The sequence below is a fragment of the Pistacia vera genome, unplaced genomic scaffold (genome assembly GCF_008641045.1).
Source record: "Pistacia vera cultivar Batoury unplaced genomic scaffold, PisVer_v2 Contig29, whole genome shotgun sequence".
NCBI classification, from domain to species: domain Eukaryota; kingdom Viridiplantae; phylum Streptophyta; class Magnoliopsida; order Sapindales; family Anacardiaceae; genus Pistacia; species Pistacia vera.
This window is the reverse complement of record NW_022196101.1, coordinates 654,932-675,557: the sequence shown is the minus strand read 5'-3', so window position 1 is coordinate 675,557 and position 20,626 is coordinate 654,932. Positions and strand designations below refer to the sequence as shown.

Here is a 20,626-nt window from a genome sequence, read left to right as displayed (position 1 = left end):
GCTGTATTAGTTGTAACATTGTTTTAAATTTCAAATTTGTAAATATCTCTGAAAAGTTGGGTGTAACAGTAGTCTGTTTTGTTGTATAAATTTGGAATGTTATTGCAATGAATCACAACCTTTCTCTCAACTCATTTTCTACTTTCTTTCCTTAGCATTCTCAGTTAAGCACCAACAAATGGTATCAGAGCCCTATAAGACTTGAAATCCCTCCCTCCCCTCCTCAATTTCTCAGCTCAAGGCAGGTAAGACGCCAGATATGACATCCAAAAATAAGATTGAGGCTCTAGAGCAAACAAATTAAGCAAAAGCTTTCAGAGGCTATAAGCTCCTCTGAATTAAAGGAGAAGCATGAGGAGCTGATGGCTGAGATCTCTGAAACCACGGAGTCGTGGGGATAGATGAAAGTTCGAATGCCGAGAGTTCCAAACATGATGAGTCCAAAGTAGAGGTTAATGTGGGTGCAAACCGTAGCTTTGCTTAGTGTGAGTTGATCTATTCTCATCACACATAATTTCTTTGATGATTTTTATTTAGCTTGTGGGGTATTTAGAATTTTTATGTGACTGTTTGGAAAGGGTGGGAACAAGAAGGGCCTTTTCATCACTACCTCAAGGCCTGAATGTTTTTCTTTTATTTAGTATTGCATACTTGTGTCTATTGGATTTCTGGTGATGAACGATTGCAGTGGGTCAAAATCCATTTTTTTTTTTTTTAATGAAAATATTTACCCAAAACTTTCTTGTATGTGTAGTATTTGTTTCTATTGGAACGTAACTGGTGAGATGATGCAAAGCCGTTGGTAGTGATTGATCAAGTGTGGGAATTGCATCAACGTCTTTCAGATAGGATAAACTCGGGCGTGATACTTACTGCCATTGCATGGTCACCTTTGTAGAGGTCTTGCAATTGCACAATCATGACGACACTGTCTGAGCCCATTTCTTGGCTGTAACTTTCTTCTCTTGTTTGAATTAGGTTTTATTAATTTATTAGTATCCTTGTTTTTTTTAATTATTTTGGTAGAATGTTGGTCACTTTTTATTGAGAGCTTAAAAAAAAAACACTGTATAGATTAAAGTGAGTGCAAGGGTAAACTAATACCATGCTTCCAAATATCAGGAATAGTATTCTCTGAATGGTTCTATTCCATGTCATGTTTGCACATAAGACCCATCTCTGTTATTGTTGTTATTATTTATAAGTAGGGAACCTAGTATACATTTTTGTTAATGTAGACTAAATGCACTAGATTTGTGCGTCTCCCCGTCAACATTGATTTTATTGACTTCCTTTTTCTGTTAATATGCTTTAGTCTATTCTAAATTTTATCTCTTTGCATACCAAAATTAGCATTAAAACCACCCAACCTTAATCAGAGTACTAATTGAGGTGCACCTCAACTAGTTATCAGAAGGAGTTATTCATAGCGATCTATAACTTCAGGTAAATTATAAGCAAATATTATCTTTGGTCCAGCAAAGAATTAGACTTAGGATTGTTGGTTGGATCATTTGTCGCCCCTTGATTTTTCCTGAAATTTTATGAGCTTTACATGTAAAACAACACCATGCAAAATTGAAAACAGAGTTAAATCTTCCATAACTAAAGTATTTCACAAACTTAGTGTTATAAGTGAAGCTTGTACGCTGTCGTATTGGCTAGCTTAATTTGCATCGCGACGTGTCACAAAATATCAATATAATTTGACTCAAGATTTGTCATTAATACCTTGATTTTAACACACAACACACACAGATACAATATATGTATACAATAATATATATAATATATATTATTATATATATATATAATATATTATAGATATATATATATATATATAGAATATATATATATATATATAGATATATTATATAATATATATATATCTATATATATATATATATATATAATATAGTATTTATAATAATTATATATTATAGTATATATGTAATGTATTATATATATATATATAAAGATAATATATATTAGTATAACATATATATATATGATTATATAGTATATACTTATATATATATATAATTATATATATATTATATATACATAATATATATATATATATATATATTATATATCTATAGATATATAGTATATATATATAATATGTATATATGTACATATATATACATATGATCTTATACTATATATACATATGATATATATACATATATATATATATATATATATCTATATATATTCTATATATATACATATATATATATAATGATACATAATTCTTTTGTAACAAATTAGTTTGTAATTATAGCAGTATTACTAAATATAATGACTAAGTTTTTTTATGACAAAATGGTTTGCCACGATAAACCATTTATCTTGGCACTAAATTTTGACTCAAACATTTTGTATTAATACCCAATTTTAGCATAATTATGACAATTATTTTAATAGCAATAAATAACTCTTTAGTGACAAAATAATTTATAGTTATAGCATGTAAACTAAATATAGTGACTAAAATGTTTTATGACAATATGTTGTCACAACAAACAATTACCTAGGTGCCAAAATTTGGTGCCAAAAATTTGTGACGAAATATTATGATAAAATTGTTTTTTTTCAATATATTTCTTATGGATTTCTTTATTGTGATAAAATATTATGACAATATTTGTTTTAGTCACTATATATTCCTTTTGTCATACTTAATGTGATGTTTTTTTATTTGTCATAATACATATATTACTTGTGACGAAATAACTTTTGATAAAATTAATTTTGTCACAATATAATATATTTCTTGTAGTGATCTAACGGCTGAAAACAGAAGATTGGTCAAACCTATAAAAGCATAAGTCTATTCCATTCACAGCAGTCTTTCTCTCTCTCGATTATAATCTTCCCCAAATTACTTGGTTAGGGTTCAAGAATAGGATTTTGTGTGTGTGTGTAAATCTGCTGATAATCTGTCCATTAGAGTTGCGTTTCTTTGTGGAGTTGAGAATCTGGTGTTGAGTTCTCTGTTTGGGTTGTAGATTTACCAGTATTAATATGAAGTCTGGGTAGTTCTTGATAGGGAATCTTGCAAGGGAAGAGTGATTGAGTGGTTGTAAACGTTCCTAATAATAATAGTAAGTGCAGCGAGCATCCATATTCTGGAGCTCAACGTGGACGTAGCTTGTTCAATATTGAACAAGTGAACCACAGTAAATACTGTGTGTTGGATCTGGTTTTATTCTGCTTTGATTGATTGATTGTGTTGGTGTTTGCTTAGAATCAGTGAGAGGTATTTACAACAGTGGTATCAGAGCCGTATTTTAGGGTTTCTTGATTTGGGAATTCCATTTTAGGGTTTCTTATAAACGAATTGAAATTTTAGGGTTTCTGATTTGGGAATTCTATTTTAGGGTTACTTAGAAATGAATTGAACTTTTAAGGTTTTGTGATTTGGGTATTTCATTTTAGGGTTTCGAAATATTTCAGGGCTTTTCGATTAATTAATAGTTCCATGATAGTCCTAAAGCTCCAAACACAGTTAAATCCCTCTAAAATCCTCAGCAAATCGAGTCAACTAAACACAATCTTAGTATCTTAGGGTTTGGTTTTTCGAACTCAAAATCATGAGTGTCACGCGCATGGAGATTTCCCAATACGATGGGAAAATAGATTTCAACACCTGGAAAAAGAAAATGAAGGCCTTGTTATCCCACAACAAGGTTGGAATCGCACTAGAGAAAGATGAATCCAAATGGCCAAAAGAAAAGAGAAAGAAGAAGGCAGAGGTGGACGAAGAAGCATACAACTTGATCATCATGAACTTGTCAAACACCGTGCTTCGAAAGGTGGATGGCGTGGAATCTCCAATTCCACTCTAGGGTAAACTCGAGTCTTTGTATACTCTTAAATCTGCTCCTAACTTAGCTTTCTTGAAAGGCGCGTTATTTTCTTATAAAATGGACTTAGCTAAATCCCTAGATAAGAATTTGGATGAATTCCTAAAAATGACTCTAACCTTAAAATGTATTGACCAAGAACTAGGAGATTCCAGCCTAGCCATGATCCTGTTAAATTACCTACTAGAGGAATACTTAGTGGTAAAAAATGCCCTTCAATATAGTGGAACAGTACCTAGTGTGGACCTGATTGTGTCTGGACTAAAATCTAGGGAATTAGAATTAAAGATTCAAAAGAGTAACTGTAGCAATTTGTTTGTGAAAGGGAAATTCGATGCTGGACAATTTGGTAAAGAGTCTAGTAAGAACAATCAGAGAAATGTAGGCCCTAAAAACAGAAAGAGTAGTAAAGGTAATGAGAGACCTAAGGGGGAATTTAGGAAGTGTTTTTTCTGTAACAAAACAGGGCATCTCAAGAAAAATTGTTATGAATGGATTAAAAAGAACAAACAGGCCAGCACATAAACAAACCTAGCTAGCTCTAGTAGTAACTTAGAAATATCTGAAGCCCTTACTATTTCTAATTCATCTAGAAGCAATGCGTGGGTGCTAGACTCAGGCTGTACCTTCCACATGAGTCCTAACAAAGACTGGTTTCAAAGACTTAAAACTGGAGAACAAGAAACAATATACATGGGGAATAATCACTCCTGTGAGGTTCAAGGAATAGGTGATATAACCATTAGGCTGAATAATGGTAAGCTAGTATTGCTCACTAGAGTTAGGTATAAACCCGAACTGAAACGTAACCTAATTTCCTTGGGAACCTTAGACAAATCAGGCTATTCCTATAAAGCACAAAATGGTTGTATGGAAGTCTACAAGAATGGGAATGTGTTGATAAAGGGTGTTAAGAAAAATGGGCTTTATATCCTGTGTGGGCAGTACTATCCTAATGTTTCTAATTCTGCTTTACTTTCTACTAACATATCTGCTGCAGAAAATTGGCACTTGAGACTAGACCATATAGGCCAAAATGGTATGAATGCATTGAAACAGCAGGGTTATTTCGGTAATGACATTGTAACTGCTTTAAATTTCTGTGAAACCTGTATTCTTGGGAAACAGCATAGGATGAGTTTCCACAAAGGAACTCACCTTGCTGCAAAGTGTCTACATTATGTTCATGCAGATTTTTGGGGTCCAGAAAAAGTAAAGTCACGTGGAGGGAACATATACTTCCTCTCCATTGTGGACGATTACAGTATGAAGGTATGAGTATACCTTCTCAAGACTGAGGACGAAGCCTTAACGAAGTTCAAAGGTTGGAAAACCCTAGTTGAAACACAGTTAGATAGAAAAGTCAAAACTCTTAGGACTGATAATGGGTTGGAGTTCTGTAACTTAGAGTTTGATACTTACTGCCTAAATCAGGGGGTGCTAAGGCATAGAATTGTTAGGGCAACCCCACAACAGAATGGGGTTGCAGAGAGGATGAATATAACTCTCCTAAAAGGGTCAAGTGTCTTTTTTTCACTGCTGGGCTACCCAAAACCTTATGGGGAGAAGCTCTAACCACAACAGCCTACTTGATCAATAGGAGCCCATCCAGTTCAATAGGTTTTAAGTGCTCTGAAGAGAAATGGTCAGGGAGGAGACTAAATCTCAATCACCTAAGGGTCTTTGGGTGTGTAGCATATGCACACACCAGAGAAGGTAAGTTAGAACCTAGGTCCCTTAAATGTGTTTTCCTAGGGTACCAGGAATGGACTGAAGGTTACAGGTTGTGGGAGAGAGATGTACCAGGAATTAGGGTCATAATTAGTCGGGATGTAGTCTTTAATGAGACCATGTTTCCTTGCAAAACTTTTACTAACAATGCAGGTTACCCAATAACAGATCCTGAAATGTCTGATCAAACAGAGAGATCTTAGTTTGAGGTGGAACCACCAATCGTGATAGAACAGTCTGAACAATCTGAAGCCACTGAACCACAAAGTCCCACACTGCCAAACATTGGGGACTAATATGAAGAAGAGGATCAGCCTGAAAACAATTATGAAGACCAGAATGACACCCTGGTAGAATACCAGTTAGCAAGAGACATAGTCAGAAGGGAGATAAGGCCCCCAAATAGATATAGTTATGCTGACTTGATCTACACTACCCTTATTGCTGGGGTAGATACACTAAGGACTGAACCAGAGACATACCAAGAAGCTATGAGTTCAAAAGACAGTAAAAAATGGCTGGAAGCCATGAAGAAGGAGATGATGTCCCTAAAACAGAATAGAACAGAACTTGGACTTTGGTCCTAAAACCTGTTGACCAGAAACTAATAGATTGCAAATGGCTTTACAAACTAAAAGAAGGCTTAACAAGCACTGATCCTCCAAGATACAAAGCCAGACTGGTGGCAAAGGGCTTCACACAAAGGAAAGGTATCGATTTTACATAAATTTTCTCTCATGTGGTTAAGTTTAAAACAATTAGGCTAAGCTAGCTATAGTGACTCATTATGACTTAGAACTGGAACAGTTGGATGTTAAAACTGCGTTTTTGCATGGTGAATTGGAAAAGAAAATATATATGAGTCAACCAATGGGGTTTAGGGATAGAAACCTGTCTGATCATGCTTGTCTACTGCATAAGTCCTTGTATAGACTCAAACAATCTCCTAGGCAATGGTACAAGAGGTTCGACTCATTTATAGTGGGAATTGGGTTCATTAGGAGTGCATATGATAACTGCTTTTATTTTGCCTATACAAATAACATGCCAATGTATTTACCGTTGTACATAGATGACATCTTGTTAATAAGCAAGTCTAAATCTCACATAGATGAACTAAAAGCAAAATTGAGCACTGAGTTTGATATGAAAGACCTAGGGTCAGCAAAAAGGATCTTAGGGATGATGATTGATAGGAATAGAAAATCAAATAAATTGAAACTTCATCAATTTCCATATCTGTAGAAACTAATATCTAGGTTTGAGATGACTGATGCTAAACCTGTCAACTTACCTCTACCAGGACATTTTACATTAAGCAAAATGCAGTCCCCTAAAACTGATGCAGATAGGATTAAAATGGAAAATATACCCCACTCTAGTGCCATAGGATCTATTATGTATTCCATGATAAGCACTAGGTCTGATCTCTCCTTTGCAATATCTCTATTAAGTAGGTTTATGTCAAATCCAGAAATAGAACACTGGGTTACTTTAAAATGGTTACTAAGATACATTAACACTACAATGCATGTTGGATTAGATTTTTGCAAAAGAACCCCTACACTTGATCTTGTTGGGTATGTGGACTTTGATTTTGCAGGAGATTGAGATTCAAGGAAGTCCACCACAGCCTACTACTTTACCTTAGGTGGAAACTGCATCAGCTGGAAATCCCAGCTTCAACCATTGGTAGCACTGTCCACAACAAAAGCTGAGTATGTGGCAGTGACTGATGCATTCAAGGAGGCAATATGGCCACAGGGGATCTTGAAAGAGGCAAACTTGATGGATGGAACTGTGACTATGTATTTTGACAGTTAAAGTGCCATCCATCTAAGTAAGAACCCCGTATACCATGAGAGGACAAAACATGTAGGTGTTAAGTTTCACTTTGTCCGAGATAAAATCTCAAAAGGAAGCCTGAACCTGCTGAAAATTCCAATCGAAGAAAACCCATCTAATATGGGAACAAAAGTTGTAACTGCTGTAAAGTTCAAGCACTGCTTGAACCTTCTTCACATCAACTGAACTCACACAGCTAAGAAGGAGTATGTGAATTGCTTACTGCACCTGTATGATGCTGTCTGAGGAAGGGATAAGGCTTCAAGGTGGAGATTGTTATAAGTGAAGCCTTATACGCTGTCGTATTGGCTTATGCTTAATTTGCATCGCGACCATTGGTTTGAAAGAGATCTAACAGCTAAAAACAGAAGACTGGTCAAACCTATAAAAGTAGAAGTCTATTCCATTCACAGCAATCTTTCTCTCTCTCGATTGTTATCTTCCCCAAATTACTTGGTTAGGGTTCAAGAATAGGATTTTGTGTGTGTGTATGTAAATCTGCTGATAATCTGTCTATTAGAGTTGCGTTTCTTTGTGGAGTTGAGAATCTGGTGTTGAGTTCTCTGTTTGGGTTGTAGATTTACCAGTATTAATATGAAGTCTTGGTAGTTCTTGATAGGGAATCTTGTAAGAGAAGAGTGATTGAGTGGTTGTAAACGTTCCTAATAATAATAGTAAGTGCAGCGAGCATCCATATTCTGGAGCTCAACGTGGATATAGCTTGTTCAATATTAAACAAGTGAACCACGGTAAATACTGTGTGTTGGATCTGGTTTTATTCTGCTTTGATTGATTGATTGTGTTGGTGTTTGCTTAGAATGAGTGAGAGGTATTTACAACGCTTAGAACATTTGAAATTACCATACAAACTCACACAAACAAAAGAGAAACCAATGAAAACAATAAAAACAAAAAACCCTCGATGCACAAAAGGGATAACAGCTTTTCTACCTTTTGGATAATCCTCCCCGAACTTGTCCAAATACCACTTATGATTCGCACGTGCCCTCGGCACCAAGTTAGCACACGTGTATAGAAAAAACCCAAAGCCTGGCCAAGACCGCGTCATCACTCCCCATCCAAACCACTCCACAATCTCACCAAAATAATTTGGGCAACTCACCAGCTCAAACCATCCTCCCTTTGGAATTTTATATCCACCGCCTTGTTTCTTTAACCCCACCAATACTTTATCAGACCAAATATTAATCCACATCGCACCTATAAAAATTACCAAGCCAATCAAAAACCGCCACCAAAACAGTCGCCCATCCTTACCCTCGTAATCTTTATAATGAGACACCCACCTGGCCTGTAAATAAGCGTTCAAAAGATTAAACCCAAATGCCATTAGAGCCACGGTGACCGGAAAGCCGCTCTTTTGAGAGGTGTTATTGAGATAAAGTTGGATCTGGTAGATGCATGTGCGGTGAAAGTAATGGAGGAGAAAAGGGGACATGAGAATGAAAGATTTGGGGTTGTTGAAGTTGCGACCAAATGGGAAGATTAAGAAAGTGAGCCAGAGAGTGGGGCTTTCCATGAGAAACCACGCCAACGGTGGTGACATGGTGGGTCCCCACCCGGGACGGTGGTGCTTGCCGTATGGGGCTTGGAGGAACCGGAGACTGATGAAAGTTGGTGGGGCTGTGATGTAGAGAGTGAGAAGGCAGTAGTGAAAGAGAGCCTGATCTGATGAAGCCATGGGAGTCAATTAGCAGAATCCGAGGAGCTTGCGAAATCTTATAAGGGAATAAACTTTGTATTTTGTGCTAATTATTCCCAAATTTAATAGAAAAAAAATATTGTTTGTAATTGTGTGGGGCACTGGGGCTTTGCCACTTTTAGGGTTCTTAGACTTCTATTTCTGGTGAAATGAAAGCCCGCAAGTTTATTTTGACACTTAATCCCACAATGGAAGAGCAAACAAAATGGGGAAGTATCAGAACCAAGATTAAGAGATGAAACTGATATGCAAATTTACAAATTTCAACTAATAAACATAATTAAACATAATTTTGATTTGATAAGAAATAAAACAAATTAAAATTCAGAGAGTCTGATCTGATGAAGCCATGGGAGTCAATTCGCAGAATCTGAGGAGCTTGCGAATTTTTATAAGGGAATAAACTTTGGATTTTGTGCTAATTATTCCCAAATTTAAATAGAAAAAAAATTGTTTTTAATTGTGTAGGGCTTTGCCACTTTTAGGGTTCTTAGACTTCTGTTTCTGGTGAAATGAAAGCCCACAAGTTTATTTTGACACTCAATCCCACAATGGAAGAGCAAATAAAATCGGGAAGTATCAGAACCAAGATTAAGATATGAAATCGATATGCAAATTTTCAACTAATAATTTACTTAATCCAATAGTTAAAATCTAAAATAAAAAACAAAGTATATATCTATTTTATTTTCAAGATAATAACATTTTATACCTTTAGTTTAACATCAAAGTTTTCTGATCACAATTGCCGCAAAAAATAAACACTCAAGAATTGGTCCTCACAAGAAGGAATGATAGATGACAAACCAACCATGACTCTATGGAGAAGTCTGGCTTGATAATCTCTTTTCTAATAAATCTTTCTCATTTTTCCAACAGATAAGGCTGCCTCTGTGGGGTATCAAACTCCCCTTTCGCGATGATGCTCCGCGAGAACTCTTTCCTCCATACTACACTGAGAAATTATATTTAAGATTCACAGTAGATAGATAAAATAAATAACTCTGGTTGACCATATGTAGAAACTTTTTTTCCAAGTCTCTATACAAACGATATATATCTTCAATTATATAGCAAAAAGTTATCAAAAAGGATGGTTTATTTAATATAAAAAAATATTAGTTATTTTAGTTGGTTGAAAAAATGTCAAATACCTGTATAGTTTTAAATTACTAAAATAGTATTTTAATATCAAATAAAATTATAAAATAGTATGATATTTAATATTATTTTATCTTATTTTTACATTTTAACACATTATATAAGCTCAAAAAGAGCTTATATAAGAAGTTCAAGTTTTAAGTTTTTCGAAACAAAACATAAAACAACTTATTTAATTACCTATAAGCTCTTTCTCAATTACAAGCAAATAACATAAAAATATTTTGAAAATAGTTTTTGAAATTAAAAATTTATATATAATTTTAGTTAATAAATAAGTTTAACCAAACAAGTTGTAAACAAGGACAAGCAAATGCAACTCATATGGTCGCCAAATTATAAGTTACATTCCCAAGACAACAACTCCTTATATACCTTTAAATTAGAGTCAACAACATGTTCCAAATGGCCATTGACACTTTCTCACCCTCAAACTTTTAAAATACTCTTTTACTGTCCAAATATTAGGTTTTCCTATGATTTGGGTGAGAAATAAAGTGATTTACCTAAAAAAAGGCCTCTCTTTTTTCTTCTCTTCTTAGTCTCTTTCATTGCTGGTAATTGTAGTTGGCGTTGGAGAGTGTCGGTGACCAAAAAATCAACAAACAATCACAAATATTGCAAATAAACATTCCTCAATCGTTTTTCAACCCAACAAACATAAAAACTGAACGTATCAAACCCAATTAATCTATCAAAACTCGAAAAACCATAGGGTGAAGAAGCTTCAATCGCCGGCGATTGGTGAGCAAACGGGACCAAGAATGTTGGGGTTTTGCAGAGGAAGATCCAAAGAGTCGATTGGTGGTGAAAGAGACGATTTCTAACACCGAAAACGACCCAAAATTGGCTTAAAAATTGAAAGGTCATGCACCGATCAACAAGCAAGGATGGTGATGGAGGTAAGGGTTTTGTATAGTGGGTTGCGAGGAGTGTGATGGTGGTGTCTGAGTGAATTTCTGGTAAAGAAATCGACCGAAAATTTGGCTTGAAGAGTCGACCATGCGAATGGAGGTGGTGATGGGAAACGGTGAGTGATGACGCCAAATGGAGGCTTAGGCTTTGTAAAGGAGGTGATGGGGATTATGTGGGTAGTTTCACAAGTGATTTTGAATGTCGAGATCGACCGAAAAAGGGAAAAAATCGTCGACGGTGACATCTCGTTGACTCCTTTAAATTAAGATAGATAAGTGAATGGAAATAAATAATATTTTTAAATTAAAAAATTTAATTAAATAAATGTGTATGAATTATCCTACACGTGTGCACTTAGGACATATGTTAAGAGCACTAGAAGACAAAATATATGTCTTTCAAGTACATATGTGCCTTAAAACAACCCAACATTCTATTAAGAAAGGAATTAAAAATTGATTAGAGGGTTTTTCTTTTTTCTTTTTTTTTTTTAATGGTGTTTTTGGATACTGTAAAGAGATTTTATGATATTTTATAGGAGTCTTTTAAATAATTTTAGGAAAGTATCTAATACTTTCAAAAGACCTCTGAGACTTAAAGACTTAACTTCCCTATAAAATACATAAAGAAAATACTATTTTCAAATAATTATATACATGGTTTTTTAATATTTTAAAATAAATACAAGAACAGACTAAGTATCACGAATTACAAGACTAAATCCTTGCAAAATTTGAATAATAACTTGCCTACAATAACACAACTATATTGAATAATTCATCAGTTTATTGGATATAATGAGAGATTATAAAGTATGATATCTTAACCAAATAATCAGATTTTTCTCTTTAACTTGATTCTTCAATATTCTTGCTCCCATAGTTGAAACTTCCATGATTTCTTCACTCAAAATGAGAAGGTGAAAAGAGAATGTCACTATGAGCAAGGTGATCGTACGTTGCCCTAAAGGTTAAAGCCTATATAAAAGACTCGTTGGGCCCTACTTCTACTTTGAAATTTTTAGTTGATCGAATAAAAAAAACAAACGACTTTGTCCTTTTCGTGTCTGATATATGGCCTCTAATTTTAACAATCTCATAGTTATTGTCTAGTTGCCGGACTGAAAATAGAAGTGTTTTCGGAGAACAAGAATTTCAGGAACTAACCAGTCGAAGTTTCATTGACGACATAATACAAATAATACACAAATTAATTATAAATTATCATTAAACACCATTTGTTTTTGTTTGCTGAATTCTTATAATCTAGAATAATTATCACTTCAATTTAGAGAGGCCGTTTCAAGATGTGATTATTTTGCATTTGAGAGTGACGACAAACTCTTGTATATTTAAACGAGTACAATATCATTCAGAGTACTAGACCTAATTAGGGTAGATAAACTGAATGTTTAAGTTTTAGACAAAAAAAAAAAAAAAAAAAAAGCTAAGGCAATAGAAAAAAGCCGTTTATTTATCTATTTATGACCTAAACAAAACATCATGACTGCCATTCTTGAATGAAAAAAACTAAAAACAAAAGGACATTAACCCCATAATTAATATCTATAACTTAAAAGTTCAAGAAATATTGCTTAAACAGTATTGAACTATGATAATCTGCATTAATTCTGAAGCACTATTCCATTACTTAAGACGTGAGATAGCTGAAAAAGGGTTTACCTGCAACAGGAACGCACTTGACAATCCAACCAATCGGAATAAATTAAGAAAACTCTCAAAGAAGCCACTCAAGCTTCATATATACGACGACCAAATAACCGATCATTTTGGTCACTTTAATTGTGTAGTGCACTGCACCAGCTTCACCTTGTTGCACGTTAAGAGTGACCATATCTCCAGGTTGAAGACCTTTATTGCGAGCGAATTGACGCCAACCACTAGTGATTTCAGGCTTGGAATAATTACCTGAGTTTCTTTTGGCCAAACGAAAGTTGTACCGTATTCCATCTGAATCTGTAACCATAAAATGAACGTAGTTAACACCTTCCGGAAAATGAAAACGATTGAAAGCCTTTATTGGTAAAGCCAATTTACGTGTTATGTCTGTGGGGGATAAAACCTTGGAGAAAACCTGCGCCATTCCTGATTAATTACCACCTGCTCTGGGATACCAGGTGAGCATTTTTTATAGGCAAGAGACAGCCGGTGCTAGTCTTTTTTCAAAGAGTTATGACAGCAGCTGCCTTTAGAAATTAAAAATATTTAAAGTTAGTCTCATCTTCACTTGGTCCAATTCACTTTAATTAATTTGTTCATGACAATATATGATGCTTTAAGACATAATTAGAAAAAAAGATTAAAAGTTAAAAATAAAACAAATAATTGAAAGCTTCATTTTAGAATATTTCGCAATGTTTATCTTCAAATATTAATCATCTGTGCTAACATCATGAGCTAAATAAATAGCCCATATGAATCACTCCAAATATTATCAAATGACTTTATAGGTGCTGATATTGATGTTTTGTGGAAAAACTTTGACAATTTTGACATTTATGAAACTCGCTGGAGTTCTGTGGCGAATCTTTGTCAAACGTATGCTTGAATTGGCGGATTAAGAATCATGCCAATTGAAATATCTGTACCATAGTTTTCTTATATCACATTTTTGATATGGGACAATCGAATGCAGATATTAAGATTCATGCCAATTGAAATATACCATATCTTTCAATACCGTATGCTTGTAGTTTTTGGTGTGGGTCAATAGTGGGTTATCCAATCTAATCTTCAAACTTCTAAATTATACCATATATTTATCAATGTGAAGGTCATCTTAGAGCTCATAAAAGCATGTGCAAAGTGCAATATTGGCATCTATGTTTAATTTTTGAAATCTCGTTTTATTCTAAATTTATGCTTTTTTTAATGGTAAAATATTGTTTGATTACACCCACATCTCAAACACAAGTGAAAACGTATCACATTTATTTCTTAACTTAATCAATTCGTTGATTAAATTAAGATTCAAAACTATGCATAAGGACATTACTAAGTAATTCATACAGCGAAGCGAATCACCATTACTGGTATATAGCTATGCCATTGCTTAATAATAGTTCATGGAATTCAAAATAATCTCCACAGCTTATTGTGGCTGCCGGATTACATATTTAAAAAGCCAATAAAAACACAAATTGACACATGCATCAATAAAATAAAACCATGGCCTACACCAATGTATATTGATCCAAACAGAATGCCCAGAAAGGAGCCCACAAAACATCGCATCCGATCTGAAAATATAACAATCACCCCCCCAGCTATTACTAACTATAACAATCTCATAGTTGTGTCCCAAGTTATTGCCTATAGTTGCTGGACTGAAAATAGAAGTGTTGTCGGAGATACAAGAATTTCATATACTAACCGGTCGAAGTTTCATTGATTACATAATACAAATAAGACACACAGATTAATAATTATCATTAAACACCATTTGTTTTTGTTTCCTGAATTCTTATAATTTTAAAAAAAGACACAATATTTAGATACAAAAATCTTCATTAGTTGGCTCCTTGTTTTAATTGTTGGTAGAGATCTTTGCTGAAGTACGTAAGTTAATGGGTGTTGAATAGTTGGTGTTAACTTTTGAGCTCTGCTTCAACGTTTCGAATTGAAATGTTCAAAGTTTATTGATGTTTTGTGGAGAAACTTTGTCAAAGGGGACACTGGGTACAGTCACCAGCTCTCTTGTCAAAGATCGAGTTGACCAACTGTCTAAGTTGCTTTTTATACTTCATTAAAAAATAATAAAATAAAAATAAAAAGAGCTTGGGATATGCCAGCTTCCACTGGGAAATACAAGAATTGAAGTGACAGATGAAGATTCATGCCAATTGACAATTATGGGGGGTTTATCCAAAAAAATAAATAACACACAAATTATTAATTATCATAAACACCATTTGTTTTTGTTTGCTGAATTGGCACCATAAAAGCTAATTTTTGAACCTCATCTTAGACTTAGAGCTCATAAAATCATGTGCAGTATTGACATGTCTGTTTAATTTTTTGAAACCTCATTTTATTCCAAGATTGCGCTTTTGTTAATGGTAAAATATTTTTTGATTACACCCACATCTCAAACATAAACTGATACATGCATCAATAAAATAAAACCATGGCCTACACCAATATCTGTTGATCCAGACAGAATGTCCAGAAAGGAGCCCACTAAACATCACGTACGATCAGCTTGGAGAGTAAATGAGATCCAAAACGTGATCTAAAATCCTAAATTTTCTTCACAGATGTGAAACCCTTGCGGCCGCCGTGGCCTTTAACAAGAAGAAAGTAAGGTGGGCAGGGTAAGTTGGAAACTGACAGAATTTAAGGTAGGTCTGACTCCTTATCTGATAAGGTTTTGTTAAACGGGAGGATTGTCCTCTCTTATAAATCAGTAAGCTTGAGTGTGCCTAGTCGGTATGAGACTCGAACACTCCTCCTCACGGTCAAGCACATATGTTAGGTCATGCCTGTTATTGGAGGTACTTGTCGGTTCTAACTCATTATCTGTTGATCAAGCACTTAGCTCAACTGAATTTGGGCTCTAATATTATGATAGAATTTGAGGTGAACCTGACTCATCACCCAATGAGGCCTTGTTGAATAGGAGGATTATCCTCTCTTATAAACCAATAAGTTTAAGCGTGCCTAGTCGGTATGAGACTCCAACCTATGGTTTTTACTAAGGTCAATATTATTGTAACGAAATCACCACCACCCCCCCAAGCCACTGCCAGCCATCAGCCACCATCGCTGACCACTGCTTGGAGTCGCTGGAAATCGTTGGGAGTCTCCTAGAGTTGCTGATATGGTCGTTTCCGGTCATCCTGATGGCTGTAGATATGGCCGAAAATCTAGTCATTTCTGGTCAAATCACACCATTAAGGTTATTCTCTTCTTCACTTAATTAATTTGTTAAGTGTTAATTTAATTAGCATTTTGGTCCAATTTCAATTTAATTAATTTGTTCATGACATTATATGATGCTATGACTCTTAATTAAGACATAACTAGAAACAAGGATTAAAAATAAAACAAATAATTTAAAGTTTCATTTGTGGTAAAAGCCTTTTTTAGATTATTTAACAATGTTTATCTTCTTCTAATATCATCATCCACCACCAAGCAAACCTTATTGATGTTTTGTGGTCAAAGGGGACACTGGCTTGTCATTGTGATTGATGTTTTGTGGTGAAACTTTTTCAAACGATACACTTCGATCGAATTGACCAGCTCTCCTAGTTGCTTTTTATACTTCTTTAAAAAAAATAAAAAATAAAAAGAGCTTCCATTCGGAAATACAAGAATTGAAGTGAGTGACAGATTAAGATTCATGTCAATTGAAATATCTATTTGGTGTGGAACAATACTGGGTCGTCCAATCTAATTTTCAAACTTCCACATTATACCGTAACTTATTCTTTTATATATATATATATTGGAACAATACTCGGTCATCCAATCTAATTTTCAAACTTCCAAATTATACCGTGTCTTATTCATTTATATATATATGTCAATGTGAACCTCATCTTAGAGCTCATAAAAGCATGTGCAATATTGACATGTCTGTTTAATTTTTGAAACCTTATTTTATTCCAAGATTATGCTTTTGTTAATGGTAAAATATTTTTTGATTATACCCAAATCTCAAACATAAACCGATACATGCATCAATAAAATAAAACCAAGGCCTACACCAATAGCTGTTGATCCAGACAGAATGCCCAGAAAGGAGCTCACTAAACATCACGTACGATCAGCTTGGAGAGTAAATGAGATCCAAAACGTGATCTAAAATCCTAAATTTTCTTCACAGATGTGAAACCCTTGCGGCCGCCGTGGCCTTTAACAAGAAGAAAGTAAGGTGGGCAGGGTAAGTTGGAAACCCATGGTTTTTACTAGGGTCAATATATTATCTATCAAATTCTAATAATTCTGAATAAAAATAAAAGTCCAGAGCAACTGAAATTAAATTTTATGAATAAAAATAAAAATCCAAAGCAACCGAACAAAAATTTCTGAATAAAAATAAGTTGATGTTTACTTTTTGGAGTTAATTGCGACAATTGATGTGTTAATCCAAAGGTTTTCCAACAAAAAAGATGCTTATCGTATACATCATTTTTCGAAATAATTCTAAACAACAATATATTAAAAAAAAAAGTTAATTATTTTAACAAGAGAAATTAATTTAATCCTACATGTTGGTGCCAAAGTCCTACATCGGTTAGGAGATGAGAGCCTTGATCACTTCTATAGTTTTATAGCACAAAGACGCTCTCACCACCCAAAGACGCTCATTAACAATTGGCGTTAGAAGGAGGGCGTAAGCCACTCACCCCCTGTGTTGGTGTCAAAGTCCCACATCGGTTAGGAGACGAGGGATTTGGTCACAAGGTCACTCTCATCATCCAGAGACGCATTTTCAGGACAAAACCGTGCAGGTCACAAAGCCCAAAACGGATAATATATATCTCTGGGAACCCACCTACTATGTATCTGGACGTGGCATACATCAACTCTACAAATTCATGCAAACTTAAACAAAGGCATTATATTTCATAAGCTCATTACCAGTATGAATATACAAAATTACTAATAAACAAATTGAAAAATGGTATTAAGAAGTTAATATAATAAAAAGTAATGAAAACCTAAGAAACAATCTCTTCTGGTTCATCCACTAAAATCAAGCCATTACAACTGGACCTAGGAATATGACTCATCTGTGTATATATATATATTTTCAGGAGCTTCTTCAATTTTGTCTGTACAACAATAATGAAAAGACGATCCAAAGTGATTGCAATAGATTGGTTCAATGACATTCAAACTTAGTAAATATAAATGTGATTTGAGTTTCTACATGATTAATTAATGCTTTCTTTTTCTTGTATTTTCTTTCAGAAAGTTTTATCACCTATAATTACTTGAATAACAAAGTAAAAAGATCATGATCCTCATGTACAATGTCAGCAGTGTTGCTATAAAGCATCTAAAGTTTGTTCTATTCTGCTTTTTAATTTATTTGTTCTCAAAAATCATAAAACTGTATCAATTTAAAAATATCAAACTAGACCCAAATACAAAACAAATACAGTATTTAAACCATAAACATTAAAGATCACTAATTAATAATGCAGAGTAAACTAGTGTTAATTAAGTAGAAGATCAAAGAGAATTATTCAATGATTAGAAACCCGGACTGGATTGGCCGGTTCGACTGTCTGACCAGGAACCAGTTCCAACTCGGTCGATTTAACCCAAAATATTGAATTTGCCTATGACCCAAATCCAAAATAAGGTGGGGTTTGCTCGTAAATTGGATGGGATTGGAAAAGAAACTAAGGAATGGAATAGGATTATATTACCCTCAAGTTTAAACTTTAAAATATTATATATCTATACCTTATATTAAAAATTAATTAGACAAAAATATTTATATTTAAATTAAATACTATAATAAATTTATTCAACTTAAATATAAAATTACATTTTATTTAAATAAAAAATGAAAAACAAAATAGTTAACCACGGGTCAACATCGTGTGAAGCCCGAATGGTAACTGTCATTCATGGTGGCGTTAGCGGGCATGGTCAGGGCAGAACAGTAAATTAATTTCTTTTTAAATTTTTATAAATAATTATTAGATTATAAAAAAAAATTTAATAAATTGCTTCTAAGGATAAGATGGAAAATTAATGGCATTTAGTTGTAGCATTTTTCATCCTTGTCTATATTAAATGTTTGGTGATTCAGCCTTTTAGATATAAACAATGTAATAAATCCTCTATTTAATTTTAATTATTGAAAAAATATATTTATAACAAATTTTAAGATTCATATTAAATAAAAATATATAAATAAATTTGCATTGCCATATGCAGAAATTTTTTAGTTTTTAGAAGCTTATAAAAGCAATATATTTCCTCAAATTCTTTAAATCTAATGTTTATACAAACAATATATATCCTCAATAACGTAGCAATAAATAATCAAAAAGGCTGGTTAAAATAGTACAGAAGAAACAAGCCCAACAGCAGAGCCCAAGAGTAATGCTGAAAGCCCAGAAAATCACTGGACTAGAACAGGGTAAGAGCAATACAGGAATGGAACTACTAGAAAATAATTAAAAATAAAAGTCTGGCTTGATAGTAGTCCCTTTAACAATGGCTCTTACCCATTATTCCAAGAGATAAAGACTGCTTCTGTGGGGTATGAACTTGCCTCCAGATTTGATCTTCATCCTGAATTTTTTCAACCGCCTTTGCTTCATATCATATAAATATGAGCAATCTGCGACCTTGCCTTCATCTTTCTGGTACTTAAACATCATTACCTCACCATCTCTCATGGCTGCCACAGCAACTAAAAACATAAAATTTGGCAAAGTTTTGTAGGTTGAAGAAGACTTGAAGTTTGTATAATTTGTTGACTCTGCCATTATGCTATGCCTCTTCGTCCATTCTTGCCCGCCAAAATCTTCCAAAATCCATACATCAAGTTGGGTATCTGAAACTGTGTACACCAATGCAAGATTTCCACCCATCTCCAATAAATTGTACCTACATTCGTTGGTTTTCCCTGCAGAATCTGGAAGATACATTCTGATGGATTTTTCATCGCTTATATTCATAGATATAATGTAGTCATTTGAGTCAACATACCAGTGAAAAATTTGCCTGTTTATGGACATAGGATCTCTCCATCTAAATCTTTCCATGTCAAAGGGTCTCTCAAATGCATACTTGAATGGTCCTGGAACCCTTTTCCAGGCATTATCAGAACTACCCTGTTATGCCCAAGGAAATAAAGGGCTGACGTGGGAAAGTCACGTGAAGGGCGACCTGCTCCCGTCAGAGCAGCACGCACACGTCAGACCTGCCAAGTGATATGGAGCCCACACGCGTCCTTTCTCCTGCAGCAAGTCGTGCGATGTCAGCTTGGAAAAAGGGAAATGGGACGTAAAGCCGGATTAGGTACTGACAATCACACCAAACCACGGATTGAGTGATGATTATACGCTTCAGTCCAGTATAAAATAAGGAAGACCCCTTCATTAGGGGGATTCGGCCATTTTTCATACAGAAAAAGAAATCTCTCTCTCTTGTAAACTTTTCTTTGACTTTTTCGTCTGATGTAAGTCAGCTCGCGACCGCGATCTGACATCCACTAATATCAATACAAATCAGTGGACGTAGGACTTGCTACCTTAGCATCCGAACCACTTAAAAAACTCCCTCTACAGTTACTTCACTTTTCATATATTTCATTTTCGCGTGTATCGAACAGCCAATCAACATTATACACGTAAAAATTCGTTGGTGTAAAAACTTAGCATCAA

The 20,626-nt window shown here is 34.3% G+C and overlaps 1 protein-coding gene across 1 annotated transcript; it reads right to left on the bottom strand.

The window, feature by feature from the left end:
* Positions 1 to 5,744: 5,744 nt before the first annotated feature.
* Positions 5,745 to 9,150, bottom strand: LOC116134598 (steroid 5-alpha-reductase DET2-like). Its single transcript, XM_031420283.1, has 2 exons — positions 8,323 to 9,150; positions 5,745 to 5,918 (listed from the first exon to the last, which is right to left on the bottom strand). The coding sequence occupies exons 1-2, from the start codon at positions 9,148 to 9,150 to the stop codon at positions 5,745 to 5,747; spliced, it is 1,002 nt and encodes a 333-aa protein (XP_031276143.1).
* Positions 9,151 to 20,626: the final 11,476 nt, after the last annotated feature.